Source organism: Manacus candei, unplaced genomic scaffold (assembly GCF_025592945.1).
Source record: "Manacus candei isolate 608988 ecotype Guabito, Panama unplaced genomic scaffold, ASM2559294v1 h1tg000018l, whole genome shotgun sequence".
In the NCBI taxonomy this organism is placed as follows: domain Eukaryota; kingdom Metazoa; phylum Chordata; class Aves; order Passeriformes; family Pipridae; genus Manacus; species Manacus candei.
In genome coordinates this window covers 1,422,688-1,443,196 of record NW_026138066.1, presented here as the reverse complement: position 1 = coordinate 1,443,196, position 20,509 = coordinate 1,422,688, and the positions used below count along the sequence as shown (strand labels likewise).

The window sequence follows — 20,509 nt, the reverse complement described above, 5'->3', positions numbered from 1 at the left end:
GTTAATTAACAGTAGCATTTCCAAAAATGTCAATTACTGGCCTGCCATGCTTTCCCTCCAAGTCAGTGGAAATCTTTCTTGATTGGAGTCTGGACAGATTAGCTTCAGCCTGGGTGTTTTTGCAAATGCTTCTGTGAGTGACAGAAAAGGCTGCACTGGTCTGTGGAATTCCCTGTGCTAGTTCTTCTCTACACTACAAATTTCCTTAATTATTTCCCACTATGGCATCATTCCTAAATGCAACTTTAGAAGCAAATGTATGCAGCTGCACAGATGGGCATTTGCCTAATCTAAACTTATACATAACCCACGCCAGGTGTGGTCAGAGCCAGCATGGTTGTTCTAATGTGTGTTTCTGCTACTTGCTATCACAACACCATGACAAGAAATCCTTAAATGGATTGGGACATTCTATGGGCTTCTTTCATGCAGAGGAGCAGGTGCAACTGGGGGCACAGAAACAGCTTTAATGAAGGAGAGGGTGATGAAGAGTCTGAGAGAAAGCCAAGGCAAGGTGACATAGCTATTTCCATACACTCTACCGTAATTATAAAGATGGTGCTAAAGATGTGATTCATTTCATCCTTAAGTCTCCAAGAGCAGATGCTTCTGGTACTTTCCAACCTTGCTGGCTGATCTCCCAGCCTCAAAAATTGCCAGATATCCATCACATATGCGCATGTTCTGTTCACTTTATGTCAATACCTTGGGTCTACTGTAATGGACCTTTGAACTCTTTCCTCCTGCATACCATGCTGTGGAACAGATACCATTGAGAGCTCAGCTGTAGGTCAAAGAAGATTCTGCACTGCTAAAAAGGGATCAGCATCAGCGAAACATTGAAAAAATCTTGCTTTTCACTGGGAGGAAAAAAAACCCACTATAATTTCTCTGTCTGTTCGTGGAGTGATTTCTTGGGAGACAGCATTTTCTTGTTTGTAAATCAGCTGTTTCTCTAATGGAAGTAAGCAAATAGGTCCTACCCTGCATTCCTTTTTCCCCTCTTCTTTATCTGGCAGATGAGTTAAGCATGGAGACAGCACAGATAACTGACTGAAACTGAAACCACATTTCTAGGAAAAAAATTGCCCTTGGATTCCTCTTCCAAATTCCTCCTCAAAACTTGCTTCACTCAGAAAGACCACTCGTTTCTTAGTGTATGTCAGCAGAACCACTCATAAGACTTACGGACTTACATTTTTTGTGTCTCGTCCATTTGTTTATACTATGGGTGTCCCATTCTGGGTTTCCTCTTCACTATCTTGTAAGAGTCTGTACAATGCTGCAAAATAACCCTAGGGAAGCTTAATACAGTAAAACTGATTACATGTTGGGATCAGTGGAACAATATAATAGAAGTCTGAATGACCAGCTTTTTAGGACTGGTCTGGCTCCATCTCAACCCAACCCAGTACAATAGAGCAGGTTACTTGATACAGTGTGAGTATTTCCAATATGAAGCAGCACAGCAGAAGGATGAGAAGAACAGGTTTTAATGACAGAAAGGAGAAATACAGCAATACAACTGATACAAAAAAGTACACAATATAACACAAGTGTCTAATAAATAGCAGAGAACTTGAGAAACAGGAAGAAAATTTCAGATGGTTGAAGAAAGAGGCTTGCTCAAAAAGATACAATCTTAAGTCTTCATAGATATATATACATTCTTGGCAGTATAGGAAACGTACAGTTCTTACATAGAAAATACTGACTGTCTGAAGCGGTAGTATCAATTCCTGAAGAATATTTGCATATGGTACATTATGAAGTATACACACAAGTAATTTAGAATTCAAAAAATCTCCAAGTAAAGGAAAACATTACGGATCCCTTTTGGTAGACAGACTTCTCCTTCTAACAGCAGCAATTGGATCTGTTCAGTATTCAGTATGAAAACAAACATGAAAACCAGGAAACAGCAAAGAATAAGCAAAACCTTTTGCGCAACAGATTATGCACCAATTAGGCAGCAAGACTCAATCGGTAAGAATAAATACTCCTGCCTCATCAACTTTCCCCTTGCCTTTCACAATCGAATTATTTTCCTTCTTCCCCAGTAATACTTAAGCTTCCCTTCCCTGAATTAGGTGAGACTGAGTCATACCTAAGTGGGAAGAGCGGTCAACAGATGTTAACATTAAAACCAAGTGAGGGAATGTTTACAGGAAGAGGTGTGCATCAGCCACTGCTCCTAACAGCAGCAGAACACAGCCTTTGTTTTGATGATAAAGTCTAAGCAGTATAAGGGAGCCGCAAAGCTTCAGATAAAAGAAGCCAGTCTGTTCTGTTGCTGCTATTTTGGCACTTTCAAAACATACAAAGAAAGCTTGTCTCTTACAAGTCATACAGCTAGACAAGTAGAATAAATACATCTCCTGCAGAGCTTCTTAAAGATCTACCTGACACAGTATTCTCTTCCTAAAAGCCCACCTACCAAGCCATTTAGGTGATGCTTAAAGGGGTTTTGATAATAGTTGCCACAGCACACAGGTCTCTGAAGGATGATGGGAAGCTGTAGCTGGAAGTATGTGACACACAGAAAAACATTCTTCAGTCATCGCTTATTTAGACAAGAGTAATTAGTGTTCATTACTAAAGTGCTTGTACTGAGGAATCAGCAAAATATAATGCAGAAACTATTGCCAGGATTGCTTAAAATTAATTTCATCTTCAGGATGAAAGTGAAATTATAAATAAACTTCTGTATAAAAGATCAAAAAAAGTGCTCATACAGCATTTGTGCATCCCTTTAAAAGCATTCCCTATTCCATTCAATCATTACTAATTGAAGGATGGATAAGCCACATCCACGCCACCTAGGCAACTGTCAGGGATACAGGATAAGGAGAAAAAATGATACAGGCAGTAGTGAGACAGAATTTTATTACAGATGCCAGAGAAATAACAGCAACCAAAAAGACTTTGAAAGTGGTTAGCATTACAATTGAGAAAACTACGTCTGAAACTGGGAAAACCCAGGCACAAATTTTAAAAAATGGCTTAAAAATAATCCTGGTGATGCACACAATCAAATATGCAAAAAAGACTTTAGGTCCTGATTCATATCTATGGGAAAAAGGAGAGAGGTAAAGTGGAAAAGTACAAAAAAGAGAAACAAAAGGGTTTGGGAGAGTATCATTGGCAGGAAACCCTTTCACAAAGACAGGACAGAATCCAGGAATGTCTCCCTGCTTCTGCCTACATCCAAGCCAGAACCTGAGTTATGAGACCAGGCCCCAGGCTTCATAACTGCTTTAAGGACCTGCTGACCTAAACCTCCTTGAGACCGATCTAATCAACTGTTTTTAAAGCAGCATCAGCAACTGGAAGGGTGGGTGCAGAAGAGATTCCCAGTGGAGCCAAACCACATGGGTTTTCAGTACAGTTGAAGGAAGGAGACTGATGTCACACAGAACTTAAAGGAAGAGATACAGAGATTGATTACATATAGCTTGATACACCACCACAGCAGCACCAAGTCTTCCTCTGGAAATAAAATGGAGATAAAATAGAGGCTTTTTTGAAAAAGCTGCTGAAGACTACCAGTCTGGTGAGTGTTTCCTGTCTCCACTTCACATGGACAAGAAATTGTGGATCATTCCCAGTGTCTGCAAACTTCAGAGTGTATCATGTGACTTCCCTCTGTAGCCCTGCCAGAAGTTTCTTGCTGCAGTTTGTTCTTTTAAACATTTTGTCTTATATTTTAGCTCTCATTTATTAACCAATTAAACAGCAGCTTATCAAGATTATTTTCTTTCCCCTCCCTGTGGTTCCTTGGCAATCCATGCTGCCTTTAGGTCCTGTTTTGGGAAATGCTAAGACTTAGCAGGCAGGAAATGTTGAGGAACATGTATTTATTTACACGTTTAAGACAGGGTAGATGGGCACACAGGCACTCACAGCAGCTCAGGTGCAAAGCCTTGATAAGTGAAAACAAAGTAAAATAGCTTTTCTAATTAAAGGTGTAAAATTAGCATGTGTTTTAAATACCTCCACAGAGCCTGCTTGGTAGAACACAATTCAACTCTTTTGCCATTAAATAGCAAGAATTAAGTTTTTGTTTACCTTCTGATAAGTAACTGAATAGTTTGATATGAGAGAAATACAACCTCTTTGCTTGACAAGCCTTGCAGTGGGATACCTGGAAATACACAGTACAATATGAAGTGTGTGTGTGTGTATATATATATATATATTTATAAAGCTCACACAAATCCCTCAAATTAAGAAACAATCCATTAATGCTGCTTAATGAAAATTCAAAATAGTTCAATTCAGGGGAGATTTAGTAATAATTGTAGTATGAAAATACATGCTCTTTGTCAGTGGGAAAGGTTTAAGCACAACTGCTATATCCCAGAGCTTCCTGAACTCAAGACTGGGCAGCTGTGGAGCCAGAGCACACTGGCATAGCAGCTGGAAAGCACGTTTTCAGCCCCTACTGCAGAAAGAAGCAAGCTTGTTTAGTGGAAGGCAGACGCAGCTATGACTGTGCCACCCTCCCACTGGAAAGAACAAGTAAGGCTCATGTAATGAGGAACACCTGTTCAAGGATCAGTCTTGCTGAGGAGATATTACCATCTTATAATCATTAAGGAGGAAAATTCCTGGAAGTGAATGTTCTGAAGCCCAGGAAGAAACAGGAAGTCGGGCTGAAATGTAGATCAAACCTCCCTAGAAGGAATGTCAGGACAAACATTGTAACAGCCACAAGAACACTTCTGTTTATGAGTTTATGACTGGGAATGTGCAGCAGCACCTTGGTGTGGATTTCCTCTAGCCTGTCATTTCATAAAGTTTAGACAAAGTGTTCAGAACTGAAGGGAAAAAGTGGCCAAATTCCTCAACAGCTGACAAAGGAATGCTGGAGAAGAGCTGAAGGCTGCTAAGAGGGGGGAGAGAGAAAGACATCAGAGGAAAGAACGGACCTCGCAAAAACTGGATCTTTGAAAGGTACCTGCAGAGTTATCAAGTCTAGCTCAGCACCTCCACAGTCAATCACCTGAGTAGAACCCTTCCCAGAAGTGATCAATCCAGAGGAGCTTCTCCAGCCTTGTGCCCAGGCCCCATCCATTGCAGTGTGGCCACTAAGTTTCTTATTGGAGATAACTTACCTGGTGCATTACAGGATAGTCTCTTAGGTGAGAAGCAAACCAAAAAACCCTCCCCAATTGGTTTGTGTGGCCTATGAAGAGGAAAGGTGGGAAGGAAAAAGTTTAAGAGTGGGATTGCATATGGCATGGAGGCTGCAATGAAGGAAGACAGAGACAATAAACATAAAATGCTTATGAGGCATCCTGTTCCTGTATAGGCTTCCCTCAGCACTGGCCTGTGATCTCTACAAGCTTTGCAGACCTCAGGCACACAGGTGCAAGCAGACTGTCTGTGAATAGTCACGTTAGGACTTTAAAAACTTTGAGCACCATGTCATACTGAGCAGTGCAGGAACAGCCAGCATGAACTTGTTTAAATTTGACCAGCTGTGCCTTTGGATGAAAGATCTGGAGGACAATTTGCAGGTTTCTGGCTTTTATCCCATAATACATTGAAAGCCTACTATTATTATTATTATTACTGAAACACAGATATCAAACATTATAAACAGCCTACATTTATGGTGCTTCTACTGAGATCAAATGCATAATTCTCTGTCAGCAATGACTACTGAACATATTAAGCACTGACTTTTCTCTTTTTGTTTGTTTAGGAATGGACCTGGTTTTAATAGCTCAAAGTAACGGAAAGGATTCGTCACTCTCTTTAGAAATCTGAGATTATTTTCAGTTCTCATCCATGCAGCTGGAGAAGGTCAGGAAGCAGTCTTTAAATGTGAAGATTTGAGCACAAATTTAGCCAACTAATGACACTTATTTTGGGACCTTGTACTAGAATTTCAGTTATTTTTAAAATGCAACTGATGTTTTTCAGTAAGTCAGAATTACTTATAGTAGCCAATTTACACCAAAAGTGTGGTATAAATTTGAGCTGCGATCTGTTATTATTTCTGTTTTGACTGTATACTCCCCATGATGGTGTCCACCTTCTGTTTCAGTTCTCCAGTCAAGTGACAAAGTCAGTACACAATTCTAGATCTAGTCGTTAGTGTTACAAACACAAATAAAAAAGAATTTGTGTATTATTTTAAAATTTGAATGTCTTAAGAGCGGTAGTAAAGGGAGAGGACCATAGGTGTCAGAGAGACCAGAAGGGTGAAAACAGTAAGTAGAAAAAACCATGCACGATAATTTCAGTTTTACTGGCACTATCATAAACAGTTCTTAGAGACTCTGGAGAATAAAACAGTCTTGGGCAGCCTAGGCCTCAAGAACAACAACAAAAAAAGAGTCAAAATGAGTGAGGAAAATAATGAGTGGCACTATCCTCATTAGGATTCAGGGAGCCAGCTGCAAGTTAAAACACTCATGTACTTCCAGTCCTGTGCATGTCCTGAATCACTGAATGGTCACAAAAGTCACCCTAAAGGAGGGACTGGAATTGCACAGCCATGAAGTGGTTTAAGCTGCTATAGAACTGCACCCCCTTAAAGCAGACTGTCCGTAAGGCCTTTAAGATTTAAAGCTGAGAAGGTACAAAGGGTCAAAACATGCTGAACATAAGAAAGTATCCAAGTTTTGGTCCTACTCAACCCTTTTAAAATAAGCCACTTTGTAACAGAGAAACAAACTTTTTCCTCATCTACTACATTATAGTCACTTCTTCAGAATCCTGTGTTCAATTTAGAAAGTGTAATGTGGGCTAACAGTGCGTTCACCCTGCTGAGCCAAGTTGTGTTCTGATAACCTGACAATAACTAGAGAGACAGCAGCGTGAAAGGTGAGGCAGGATATTGAGAACACTTTCATATTAGAGTGCTGTATCCATCTACAAAGCAAAGTTCATGGCAGGTAGATTTCTCCCCTACTTATGACTATGCCTTATTACCACAGTTATGGTACCATTACCAAGTATCTGATTACTGCACAAATTTCCAAGTCATATAAATTAAAGTGGGTTTTCGGGCACGTAAAATCCAAGGTGGCAAAAAACCCCCATATACAGGAGGGAATTAAATATGATGAGAAAATGCATAAAGCACACTATCAAGCATTTTAAAAATTAGCCACAGAGGTCTTCAGTTCGGTCTCTGACATCCGTATATCCATGTTTCTTGTGTGAAAATATATTTTGTAATGCATACTTATTCATCAGAGACCAAAAAAGCTCTGGAAAGTCAAGCTGAAATTTAAACAAGTGTTGTTTGGCATCTTAATTTGTGTTAGACCAGGTGGCAGCTGTTGCAAGATCATTTTTATTTAACAACTTTCTGTTTTGTTAGCAAAGAAAAACATTGTCCAGCCAAATCCTGCTGACAGTGAATAAATATTTCTCCTCCATTAGACCAAATATTTTCATTTGTCATTCTAATAGCTAGGGTAGAGGTAAAAGATCTGAAAAGATTTTTCTTTTTTTTATATGGACTCAAATATATTTGAATGGTTCACAGTTTTATGGGAGGTGATTATTACTCCATACTCAGCACTGTTGAGGTTATGTCTGAAGTACTGCACCACACTTTGGTCATTACACTTCAAAAACTGGACAGATTTCTAAGGAAAGCACACAAAAGGTGAAAAACATGACCTCTGTAGAAGGACTGAGGGAAGTGGGCTTGCTCAGTTTTAGAAAAGAAAAATCAAAAAACTTTATTGACAAATCTCATTCTTAAATAAAATGAGATGACTGCATACTGGCACTGGGACTAGGAATAATTGACCAAACATGAAGTTGAACAAATTTATGGAAAGGGATTCCACTGGAACCTGTTAAGCTGACCAGCCACCACCACCACTGGCTCAAGAAGTGCCTGAGCCACAAATTGTTGAGGAATATCCTGAGTAAGTATCACTAAAAATCTCTCTTTTCTCATACTCTTCTCTCAGCATCTGCTATTAGTCCCTGTCACAGACAAGATCCCAGAGCAGCCTGGCTCTTTACACTGACCAAGTGCTATTCTCACACTATGCCAGCTTTTTTAGATGAGACTGTGTGAAACCCTGTTAATTCTAAAGAGTAATTAGCCTTGGGAACAAGTCACTTGCAGAGAAACAGTAGCCTTTCACTAAATACTTTAAAGAACAAGGGCAGTTTAGTATACTTGACCTCACTTCTGTCAAAAAAAAAAAAAGAGGAAAGAAAGAAAAAAGGCATAGACTACAAGATTACAAAATTCAGTGTGGGCAAACAACTCCACACGGTCCACCATTTAACGGGTTTTTTATTACAAAATAAATTAATGAGACAGTTGCAAACTTTGCACTTCCAGTACACATTTCCAAATTTCCACAAATTTCCAATACTGTGTCAGTCACACAGACAGGTGTGCTCAGGACAAAGTCTGAAACCTCAGTAAAACTGGCTACTCTACCAGGTTCCATCTTGCACTTAGAAAATGAGGTGCAAGATTCAGTGATGTCCAGCAATTCTCTGTTGGGAGTAAAACTGTCTCACTGCCACGACCGAAACCAGAAGATTTACATTTGCGAATCTCGCCTGTAGTTGACACAGACACATTTAACTCCATTTGAAAGATGCTTGATTATCTGTCACTCTCTACATTTGCTTCCATGACACAACTATTTTACAACTTCTGTCGTGAAGACATACACTTAACAAAAGGGACAAATTATCTTCTTATTACACATCTTTGCCCCCATTTAAGCCTTTATCTACATCTTTAGCTGTAAAGTGAAGTGATATAAAAGATGTAGTGTCATATTGCAATCCAATCTAAGAAGCAAATATTATCTTTGGAGTGTCTTCCAGTAGGATAGAAGGAGAAGAAATTACTTAACCCTATATAATTACTTGCTTCTACTTACAACTTCACAGAACTGCTAACTAGAAATGGAATAGGGAAAATGCATTTATTGTTAGCTCTGCTCTTCATAAAGAATTTTGGCTGCTGATATCCCTCAGCATAACCCATTATTTAGTATGGATTTCCCGATTAGCATGTTTCAAAAAGTTACAAAGCCCTAAGAAGCAAATGTTCTGTTTTCACAAAAATCTGTATCTCCGGTAACAAGCCAAAGAACACAGAACAGCACTCAGACCTCGACATGCTCAATATATTAACACAACTCTTTAGAGCTAATGCACACTTCAGTGTGTTCATCATATACATTATTTTAAATGTAGCAACAAATTGTGATTGCCAAGAAATCTCTCAGGTTCTTGAAGGAACATACAGCATGTATGGTCCAGTCCTTGCAAATGACATAATTATGAGAAAATCTGGATTATGACAGAGTGCATAACACGTAGATGGAACCTGGTTATCAATCAAGGGAAGTCATGCTTTGTGTGCTGTACACTGCTAGCCATATTTTTCTGCAGGGAGAATATTAAATAAATGAAAATAAATGACTTGATGGCTGTCATATACAGATGTGATGAGAGGCAGAGAAAGCAAGTGAGCCCACGTGTTCATATGTGCAGCTTCTAAGACTGCACGGAAATCAGACCACGGAAATCAGTTAAAGTGCTTGTAGAAAATCAATTTGTTCAAAGCAGGATCAGAACTTCCTCCAAAAAGTCATCATTTGATCATACCCATGTCTAATGTCAAGGCTGTAATTTCACACCTTTGCCAATAATGTAAATTACTGGGCAATAATTATCGGACAATCCCGAGTCTCACACCAGCAGTGCAGTCTGTCCTGATACAGCTGTTTGGAGGTAACTACTGTAAATGGCATCACTGCAATAAGAACAGTGAAAAGTAATCCCTAAAAAGGGTGGACTCATGAGCTGTTTTGTAACATGGCCACGAAACCCTACGTTGACACAACTGATGGATGAAAATGAACAACTCATGACGGATGGGTTTTTTTAGTTCAGTTTCATCACCAAGATCAACACATAACAAAACTAGGTTCCAAGCGGGCCACCAAAGTTGATTCTCCAGGACTTTTGCTAAGGATTGCATCAAAGGAATAAAGAGATGGCAATTTTTATAAATGTGAGATCTGAAACCAATTTTAGTAGCAATGCAAAGCACTCAGGCTACTACTGCCTTCATCCAAAATTGTGAGCACCGTAATAATTCATATCCTAAATCTGATCATCTTTCCAGGTTGGTAACACAGCCATACACATTATAAACTATGATTTGAATCCCACTGGAAAAATTCAGGAGTATCCTTTCCGGGATACACAACATCAGATCATGAGATGATGGTGCAATGAGTTTATGGAAAAGCATTAATGGAACATACATTTAGGGAGTCAGAACAACTAGCCAGGAACAAAAAAAAATCTGGGCACTTTGTGAACTCAAGGATCTCAAGTCAAGGATGAGGAAGACTTTTTCAGAAGCATGGACAATGCTTCAAACACAATTTATCCAAAGTAACTGTTCTAGACTTGGTAAAAAAAATTGCTTACCAGAGAGAAAATAAAAGTGTTTCATCATCTTAGTCTAATCTTTACCGGTTACAGAAGAATATACTCTACCTCTAAGAGGAGGCTTAGCTTCTCAATACACTCTGAGAAACATCTGATTTTTTCTTTTACCACACCCCCAAGACATCAACCATTCAGTTTCCAGTCACTTACACAAAACTAAGGGCACAGAACACAGTGTTACTGGTCAAAGAAAAACGGCAAGACATTCTCTTCCCAAAACCTGTGTGTGAGGGAGAAGACAGGCATTATATTGTGAAAGAACATGTAAGTCACATACTCCCTTGTCTATTAATTGGTATTTACCTCTCTACCATCTGTGAAGAAGTCCACATATTTCACAGTGTTCATGCAAAATCACTAATAGAAGAGAGGGAGACTGAAAGAAAGCACTTGTTTTCTGACATATCATCAAGAGTTCCACCCTAATCTGCTGACTTTTGTTGGCTTTTCCCATTTCCCATCAGCATCCTAGGAAAGACATTGCTCTGCACCACCTGCATCTAAAAAAACCTTTGCCCTACAGAACTTGCAAAACCCAGTAAATACTCTAAATAACTGATGCAGTGTATCCAGGTCGGAGTATTCCACACAAAGAAGCTGCGCTCTTGTCATTAGAGACATGGGATCCGAGCTTCATTTTGTGTCAGAGAGCAAAAGGAAGAGAGGGCAGTGAAATCATTACCAGCTCCTCTGTGAGATGAGCAGTTTCCTGCTCCTTGTAACATCACCACAGAGAAAAAAACAACCCACATAATCTCATACCAAACATTCAGACATCAGTGTCAGTTAACTAAGTTACAAGATACACCTTAGAAAATACACAATTGTTGTTCTCTCAAGGATTCTTAATCACACAGGTTATAGTTGTGATCTAAGGAAAAGTGAAAGAACATTAGGGAAAAGCAAGTATGCTGTTTAAACAAAGTACTGCATGTTGTTAAGCTCTCAGATAATTTTCTTCTAAGAAAATTACTTTAGGACAAACAAAAATGTACAATCAATCATATCCAATCAAACAATTATATTAAGGTTCAATTTACAAAAGGTTAACAAATAATTAATAGCTGATTTAATACACAGGTGTTTACTTCTCACCTACTGTCAATCCAACAGATAGCTTCTAGCTGTCTATAGTGCTTTCTACTGGTGTGCTTATAGCCTTCCCTAACATATACTTACAACATATTTCTCTAACATGAATTACAACTTCTAGAAATCATTTATTAACCCTTCATAAAATTCTAAATAAACCTTAATATGAAGCATGACTAACTTTATACTATTTCAGCCCCATACCCCAGGACATATCAAATACTAGCTCTTTCAAGTTTTTATTTAAAATTCTACATTTTATTTGGGTGCCACATCACTAGCTGCAGAATCACAAATGTCTACTGTGGCTTAGTCAACACGCTGCAGATACAAGAAGTGAAACAAAAGTGGTGGGGGAAGATCACAGGGAACAGTTCAGGTTCTTCTAAAAGAAATGTCCTGGCTTTTTTTACTGGAACAAACACTGATACCATGACAACAGAATCAGAAAGCAAAAACCGGAGTCTGTTGTCAATCAAGACATTGTTTTTCCTTCATTTTAGAAATAAAAAACCCACAATACATTATAATAAATAAATAAAACAGAAAACACAAAGGTCAATTCCAACCTCCATCACTAGGACCTTAAAAATGGAACAGCCATCTATTTCTTGAATGCAGCCTAAACTTCTCTTACCTGCAAATTTTCAATATACTTAGAAGTCCTATTCAGTGTATCAGACTTAGGGAACAAGATGTATTATATTTAGGTCTCCTATTTTTTCCATCCAGTATTTTCACCTTCACACCTCACCTTAGTTTTTTTTCCATCAAATTGCCTGCTGTTGGTTTAACAAAGCTCAGCTCAGACTTGTACTTTTCCTTCACTTTCAGAGCCTCCATCTTCATTCTCACAGTCTTCCACAAGGTCTTCATGCTCCTTTGTCTTCTCTTCCTCCTCCTCTCCCTCATCTCCAAAAGTCTCTTCCTGCATTGTAGTAAAAGTGAAAGACCTGGCAGCAACTTGTGCAGCCAGACCAGATGTGAAGTTTAAATCTGTTGATATGTGGAGCTGGGCCAGCCTTTGCTTGATTTTTGAATGCAATGCATCCTTAGAGGGAGGCTGTGAAACCTCTACTCCGTCCATACTGCTCGGCTTGAGTTCTTCAGCTTCCCCTTCACTCTGATAACACATTCTTTCTTCAGTCCCTGTAGAAACACCTTCATCTGCAGTACTGTTTTTGTTTTTCTCCGTCTCAGGATCTTCATACAAATATTCTGTCCTGCTTTTATCAGCAGCAGTCACTTGCGGATTAGAGTCTTTTTCTTCAGATTTATCACCACTTTGGCTGCAGTCCTGCTTTTCTGTATCTGAATTCATATGTGATTCCAAATTATTTAGTAGCTTCAGTGGTTCTACAGAAGGCAAGGGTTTCACTGCAGCTTAAAAAGGGGAAAAAAAATTAAATGATAACTAAAAGCAAGCTGCTATATATAAATAATTTATTTCTGTCTGCAAAGTTGCAAGATTATAAGGGTTAAAATGGCTTCAGAACCCACTAAAACAACAGAAACAAAACCCACGACAAAACTTAAAATAAAAGTGTTTTCTAATCACAAAGCTGAAGTGAAATTTGATAGCTACTTGTTGTAACTATTCCTTAAAATCTGTGATGCGAAGAGACAGCGCAAAATGGGTCGTGTTTAAAGCCGACATCGAACACAGATGATGCATTCAATGTTAAAGTAAAACCCAAGTGTAACTACTGTCCAGCACACAAATTTGAACTGTCCGCCTTTTAAGCAACAGTTTACCTAACCCACTAAAGACAGCTGGTACACGAGAAAGTCCTTATAGGCAATACCCGATCTCCAACGCCACAACATACAAATGCAACATGTATTCATACAATCAGGTAAGATGTCCTCAAATAAAGTGTGGTTTAATTTAGCCTCTCTTGAAGTTAGTAGCAGCAGCGAGTCCCATTGCCAGCAACGGGATGCTTGCCAGGAAGTCTCTCCTCCCAGTGTTAAGGGTTAGTACAACTCAGTACAATCACTTCTTGAAGAACAGACGTCTTTCGTTTTAAGAAAATGATATAATGTCCATTTCCAAGTAAGGGATTCCCTAAACTGCAGTAGCTCCATTACAGCAGCAGCACGAACATAAATGAGAGCGGCAACAGCAGATTCCCAAGTTGCATTTCCCTTTCTAATTCCATTCTGATTTTACCCCTGTAAGCAGAGACGAAAATAACTCTGGGAAATACACGAACTTTTCATGGGAAACAAAATTTATGGTAGTAGGATTTTTCAATTGCATCCTATTTCAGTAATATTTACTTTATTTTACAATATTTACAATTTTACTAGCTGAAAGCAGGCACATCATTATGGCTGTCATATTGATAATTCTTTTCATTAGCACACTGAAAAACTGAGGCTTTAAATTTATACTGTACTGTTTTTTTGAAAGTCTTTTATGCTGAAGGAGCACTGCGCTAGACTCATCTTAGTTATTAACGGAGTAGTTCTTTCCCCATCTCGTATAAAACATACTGCTACTTACTTCTGCCCATTTGCTTGAAGAGGCAGGAATATGCACAGTAATCTTATCATTTGGGAGCAAACTTGTTGCCTACTTCCTCCAAACAATCCTTTGAAAGCCAAAATTTCTCAAAAAATAAATAGATACCAATAGAGATTGGTAGCTGGTCAATTTGCAGAGTTGATTAGTTAATAAGCAAGGTGCAACTCATCAGTTCTGAGAGTATGGCTTTCCAAAGCTGAGAAATAGCAGTATAAGATCTATTGTATGGACAAGGTATGAGAAGGGGCAACAGCTGGATACAACACAATCACTTTCAGAATGAACTTTTTTGGGGGGGAGGGGAAGGGGAGAGGTTAGGGAAAGGCTAAAAAGGATTTTGCTTTGGAGAAAGTTGTTTTACAATGTTTGACAAATGAAAACAAAGCCACTAACAACTTAGTACACCTTTTCAAAAGCACTTTCATTTTACTGGCTCAACAGGATGCCAAAGGACCAAAAATATAAGCTTAGCTAAGCTACACTCCCATAAATTACCTACTGCCCAGACTGTAAGCAGTATTACCATAGTGGTGGGCCTTGGAAAACTTGCTTAAGTCTAGTGCTTTGCTAAGATGATGTTTTTTATTTTTTTTTTTTTTGAATCCAACCTATCATCTCCAGTTGACTTCATGCTGTTTTATTTAGACATATCAACTTCTTTGGAGCTGACCTCTTCTTTGTGGAAACCCTCACCAGCCCCTCTTTCAACAAACCAAAAACCCCAATGTCTTGGTTAGGACAAATAAATCAGAATGGCTATCTGGGTGCCTTGACTAACAGACTAAAGCCTTTGAATATTTCAGGACCTTTTTCACAATAATCATGAGTTAGGAAAACACAGGATTTCTGGAATATGATTATCCTGTAAAAGTGAGATTCAAGAGGTCTATGGGAAAGTGGTATCATGGCCATCCATTGGCTTGGGCCAATGGAGACAAGAATATGAACCTGTCTGGATTTAAATCTTCAAGATAAAGCGAGCCAGAAATGTGAAAAGCACAGATCATAAAAATGTCTCTTTAAGGAATGACTCATGTACAGACAAATTAAGGTCTGCAGCAGTAATATGGCAGGGTCCATTATGCCATATTTAACTGACTTTTGTTTCTTTTGAAGAAATAATGAAGAAGTTCCTTAAAAACCAGTAAAACCAGTAGATGATGTTATGTCTGGTGTCCATATCAGTCTGTCAGATTAGACACACAGAGTCTGTGCCAAAAGGAGACAATAATAACTACTTTCATGAACTGCTCTTGTCTTTTCCAGTTTTGTACGGGATGGAAGAAATCAATGCAGCTGGAGAAAATCACACTTTCTTCCCTCCCCACCGTTTAATCTCTAGTTCTAAAACAATGTAGTATCTACACACTGAAAGGAAAAGGAACCAACATGAGCCACAAAGGCTTTCTTCTGGTGAACAGTTGCTGCAGACTACAGGAGTCAGCTGGCTCTGTCCAGCCATGGCCACGGATGGCCAGAGGATATGCTCATATGGACAGGTATCAGCTGCTAACTTCAGTGAGGAAATATCCTGTGCAACTCCTGTGCATCTCCTGACGAGAACTCTTTCTGCAGGAGTCACTAGGTCTGTCAAGACTTGAACTGGAGGTAGGACTCCTTCCTTCTTTCTTCAACAGTGAGGAAAGGAAAACTTAAAAAGATTTATGTTAAAAGTTGTGTAGTGTCTTATCTAACACCAGAGGAGTAATACAGAAATTCTACTCTTGAGCAGACTGGTGCAATCTGATGTCTTAAGGGTTTTTTAACTCAGCTAGAAGAGAAATTAGTACCAATAGCCATGTGATCTCTTTTACCATAGTGGTAGCTTAATGGACATAAAGAAGAAAGTTGTGAAAACAGATATTTTTTGACGGTTTGATGTCAAAAGAGACAGTCTCATAAATAGGTATGGTCTGTTAGTGTCTGTTCCCACTAAATTACTGAAAGATGCAATCCATGGTCTTTTTTTTCTGGTAGACAATGGCAGAGGCAGAATCCTTGGATAGGTTGCCAGACTTGAGGGTTGTTTTTCATAACACAGAACATAAAACTTTTTAGAGGGCTTTTCCTAACCTTTCTGTAAGAAGAAATGAAAATGAGAAAAAGGAAAAGACAAACTACTGCCAATTTTAAAGATACAAACACCTCAAGCAGTGAAAGGAATCAAGTTGTATCCAGTCTCATTGCTGTAACAGACACACTGTCTTGTAAAGGCAAGAGAAATTTTCATATTGCTGCCTTCAAGTGCAAGTGGCTGGAGCTTACCCAGCAGTCCTCAGAGTTTGTAAAGGCTAGTTTGGAAGAATTCTTCTTAGATGGTTTGTGGGGTTTTTTTTGGTAAACATATTCTGTATATGCACTCTCTCATGGAAACAAAAGCCAGTTTTACTCTTTTATGAGCCTTTAATATTTCAAAGTCTAGCTCTTCACTTTAACCTATATACTTCTGGAAGTCTGGAATAATTTCTGATGGTTTCTTTAAATTCTGAAAAGTAATTTATTTATGCACCCTGATTAAAATTAATATTTACTGGAAAGCCATGAAAGAAAGTCAGTCTCCATGGTTTATAGCCTGACAGTTCTCTTTATGCTGTGTTAGTATTTTTATGTGTTCAATATTTTAGCTCAGTGTTTTGCTTAAAGCCAAATTCCCATTTCTCTGACTTCTTTTCAATATATAGTAAAATGACTGCTAAAAGTAATATAAAGAGATGGAATAGTAAACTAAGGCCACACAGCTCTATCAAAGACACTACTATAGCTAAGCACTGTCTGAATCCTAACACAGTCAGAAGTTAATGGCAAAAAGACACCTACACTTTCTAAGAAAGAAATAGAAAGGAATTAATTTTAAAAAGCAATACTTACCATGTTCACTGAATAGCAGCTGTTTCCATTTCTGTCTTTCTATTTCTGAAGCTTTAAATCCAAGTACAGATTTCAATTCTTGCAACACCCTTTTAGATTCCTGTCTCTCTCGTTCTTGTCTCTCTCTCTCTTCCTGGGAAAAGCAGTAAAAATCTTCTCTTTTGTATTCATTATCTGTATCTGAATAATCAACATATGCTTCCAATTCCTTAAAAAACAAAGAAAGAAAGAAAGCAAGCCTTGATCTTCACTGTCAGTGTGGACTCAATCCTACAATCTGATTCATGATCAAGCGATCTCAACACAAGCCAACAACAGCAATAGGATGGAGCCCTGTTTGAGCAGAGCCAGTGGATCTGACACTGCTCTTGGTTGTATCTGTATGATTTTGGAGCAAGTCCACTCATTGAAAGTTAATGAGATTTACCTTCATACACAAGTACGACCAAGTGATATACCTTGAAAGATCAAGTGACATACCTTGCAAATGGGAGTCCGTTTCCCCATGATTACAGGTGGAAATAAGCAATAAGCAAGGCTGATGTGGGTTTCTTTTTTCTTTTATTTACACCGTAACCAATTCTTGGTAGTCAGGTATCTTGCTAATTTAACTTATGTAAATGCTTATTAAGAGGATATAGAGAACAGCAAACTCCTCCTCCAATTTTAAATATATTGGCTTACAAGCATAAAAAAACTACAGAGTACCATTTATGTTATAACAGATGGCAAATAAAAATAGTTAAAGTAATTGGTCCCAGCTCTTTGATATGGAAAAAAATATAGAGAGAATGCATGATGCATGTAGGGGAGAAGGCAAGGGAGGGACAGAGCAGAGCATGGCTGTTCAGTGTGCTTTCAGAATACATCTGCTACTCAGTTATGGGATGGAGGAGGCCTGTCCCTCTTCAAGACAGCCTAACCATCACCCATGAGCTCCTCAAACAACACAAAATTGTTCAGTGTCACAGTTTGCTTTAGGTATCCAAAAATGCGGAGACTACGTAAACTGAAGGTAAGATGGTTTGTGCTGGAGCTTGTCACTTTTGCAGCTGTGTCAATTTAGCCATCAATATGTAAGTAGGACTCTATTTCATATATATTGCCTTTTAGCAATTCTCACTTTTTTCTTTATTACTCTGACCTGTGTTGCTGCTCTCCTTTTGTCACTCATTTCTAATGACACATATGAGAAGTGAATACTAGTGTTCTTTTTTCCAGGATAGGAAACATGGACCTCTCCATGGAACATCAAAAGGAATATAGATAATTTTTTTCTACAAGTCCAATTTTGAAATGGCACTGGCTACCTACTTGATCTTTCTCAGCAAGACAAGGAGGTCACTGCACAAGCAACTGAAAAAAAATGGATACAGCAAACAATCCCCAAATATTATTTTAAATGATCCTTTTTTTTTTTTTACCTGCTCTTCAGGGATTGGATCTTTGTTTTCTATGTATATGGCAGGTTGTGTTAAAGGTACTGTAGTACGCTGTAGGTTGTCACAGGAAACTTCAATTTTGCCTTTAGGGGAAAAAAGAAAAGGGATTTAAAAAAAAAAAAATCATATTTGAGTGTTGAATGAGGTTTTTGACTTAGTCAGGCAGGGTCCAGGCATTTTCATAGGCAGGATTGGCACACATGAAAAAAACCAGAAGGCTGGTTAGACTACACTGAAACACTGTGTTAGAGATCACTTACATAACTTAGTGGGTTTGATATAAGCTGCATCCAGTGGAACTCATGTTGAAATACTTCAACTAAAAAATCTCAACATTTTTATAGACTTTGAAAACCTGCAGGTGGCAAGAAAAATTGGTAGAACCAGAGAAAAGACTTGGTTCCCAAATTTAAAAAAGAGAAGTAAACCAGTAAAATTATAGGTAAAAGAGCTTCAAATAACTGGAAAATACTGGAAGAAATAATTAAGAAAAATTTACAGGAAGCTATCTGGGAGGTAAGCAAGGAGACAATGGGACAGCCAGTGTAGGTTTGTTGATAATCAAGATGTTAATTTTCCAGCGCAGTGACAGGTCTAATGAATAGAAAGACGCCAAAGAGGTTCTACATTTTGTTTTCAGTAGGGCTTTTGACATGGAGTCAAGACATTCTCATAAGCAAAATACACAGGCCAGGAAAAGTTGCTATTAGGTGTATAGAACAGTCTCTTGGATCATCACAGTGTAGTTACCATTTTCAGATTGGAATACATTGAGTGAGGAGTTGTGTCAAGTCCAGTACTCTTTAATATTTCCAATGGGTGAAAGAAAACTGTTGCAGCTCATTAAATCTGCTGATATAGAGATAATCTATAAGGAAAATCAAAGATACAGCCCAGGCAGAATTGGATTTCAGATACAGGAGTTTGGTGACAGTGACTGCAAATTTTCGTGCTTTGGAACAGCGAAGTGCACAAATAAATGACAACTGACTGGGGAACAGCACTGAGAAAGCAGTGAGAAGCCTCAGTCACCTAAAGCCTGCTGCAAGCAAAAAGCCAAACTACATACTAGTACATATAAGCAACAGCACAGATGTTAGACACATGAAATAACATTTCTACCCTGCCACTGATGGAACATAGTGCCCAGTCTGGGGCTCCTTCATTCAATAATACAGTGGGCAAACTAGAGGGAGTATAGAGGAAAACAGTGGAAATGATCAGAGGACTAAATATAGTTGTCAGGGAAGAGTTTAAGCATAGAGAGTCACAGAGAGAAGATACAAAGAAAACATACTAACCATCTTCAAGAATGTAAGAGCTATAAAGAGGAAATGGATTTCCATTGTGGGCAGATCAGAAGTACTGCTTTTAAATTGCAGCAAGAGATACTTCTATTCACTAATAACATTCTACTGGTAATGGAATTAAGTGCTGGAAGAGATGCCTGGCAATACTGTAAAATGTTTCTAAAGAGAGGTTTTTAGGAACAGGTAAACAACATTTACTCACAAACACTAATTTATCCTTGAGAAGGGAAATGGGCCCATCTATCCCTATTTTCAATTTCTAATCTATACACTGAACACTTACGGATAGTGTTCTGAAAGTAGGCAGTCAGCAATAATGCCAAGTTTGGTGGTGCTCGGTTATCTGCTTTTGCAAACAAGGAAAGTATGTAATTCTCTAGTGGCCTGGGCTGAGCTAAAGATCTGACATTCCAGAAATATTTACATGCAAAGTTTAAAAGAAAGGTGAAGCATATAGTGAAATTTCAAGGAGAAAATTGACGAGATATTTATTTTATAATTATCAATTATCAAGTCCCCTTGTCTATTGTGTAACTCTGCCTTGTAATAAGAACATTTAAATAATAATTATAACAACAATAGAAATATGGTCCTGAAGGTATGAAGACAAATTTGGAAGAGTATATGGAAGTTACCAATTAAAAGCTTGCCTTCCCAAATCAGAGGAGTAAACCAGTTGCTCTAATACATGTACAGACTGCTCTGTTTGCCACCTGTATGGGATGATGCTATTGCTAAAGATACGCTTCAAGATCATGAATTCACAGTGTTTAACTAAAACTGCTGCTGCTTTAGTT

At 38.4% G+C, this 20,509-nt stretch overlaps 1 protein-coding gene across 6 annotated transcripts in view; it reads right to left on the bottom strand.

The window, feature by feature from the left end:
* Nucleotides 1-1,475: 1,475 nt before the first annotated feature.
* Nucleotides 1,476-20,509, bottom strand: part of VEZT (vezatin, adherens junctions transmembrane protein) — a 65,557-nt gene continuing 46,523 nt past the window's right edge. For 4 of the 6 annotated variants that reach the window (XM_051784031.1, XM_051784032.1, XM_051784034.1 and 1 more), the window contains 3 exons: nt 18,385-18,485; nt 16,961-17,168; nt 1,476-12,945 (listed from right to left, as the gene is read on the bottom strand). In XM_051784031.1, the coding sequence (XP_051639991.1) occupies nt 12,368-12,945; nt 16,961-17,168; nt 18,385-18,485 (887 nt within the window). In that variant the 3' untranslated portion in view covers nt 1,476-12,367. Of the gene's footprint in view, nt 12,946-13,408; nt 13,738-16,960; nt 17,169-18,384; nt 18,486-20,509 lie in introns of those variants that run through there. The other 2 variants (XM_051784036.1, XM_051784037.1) reach the window with 1 other exon arrangement.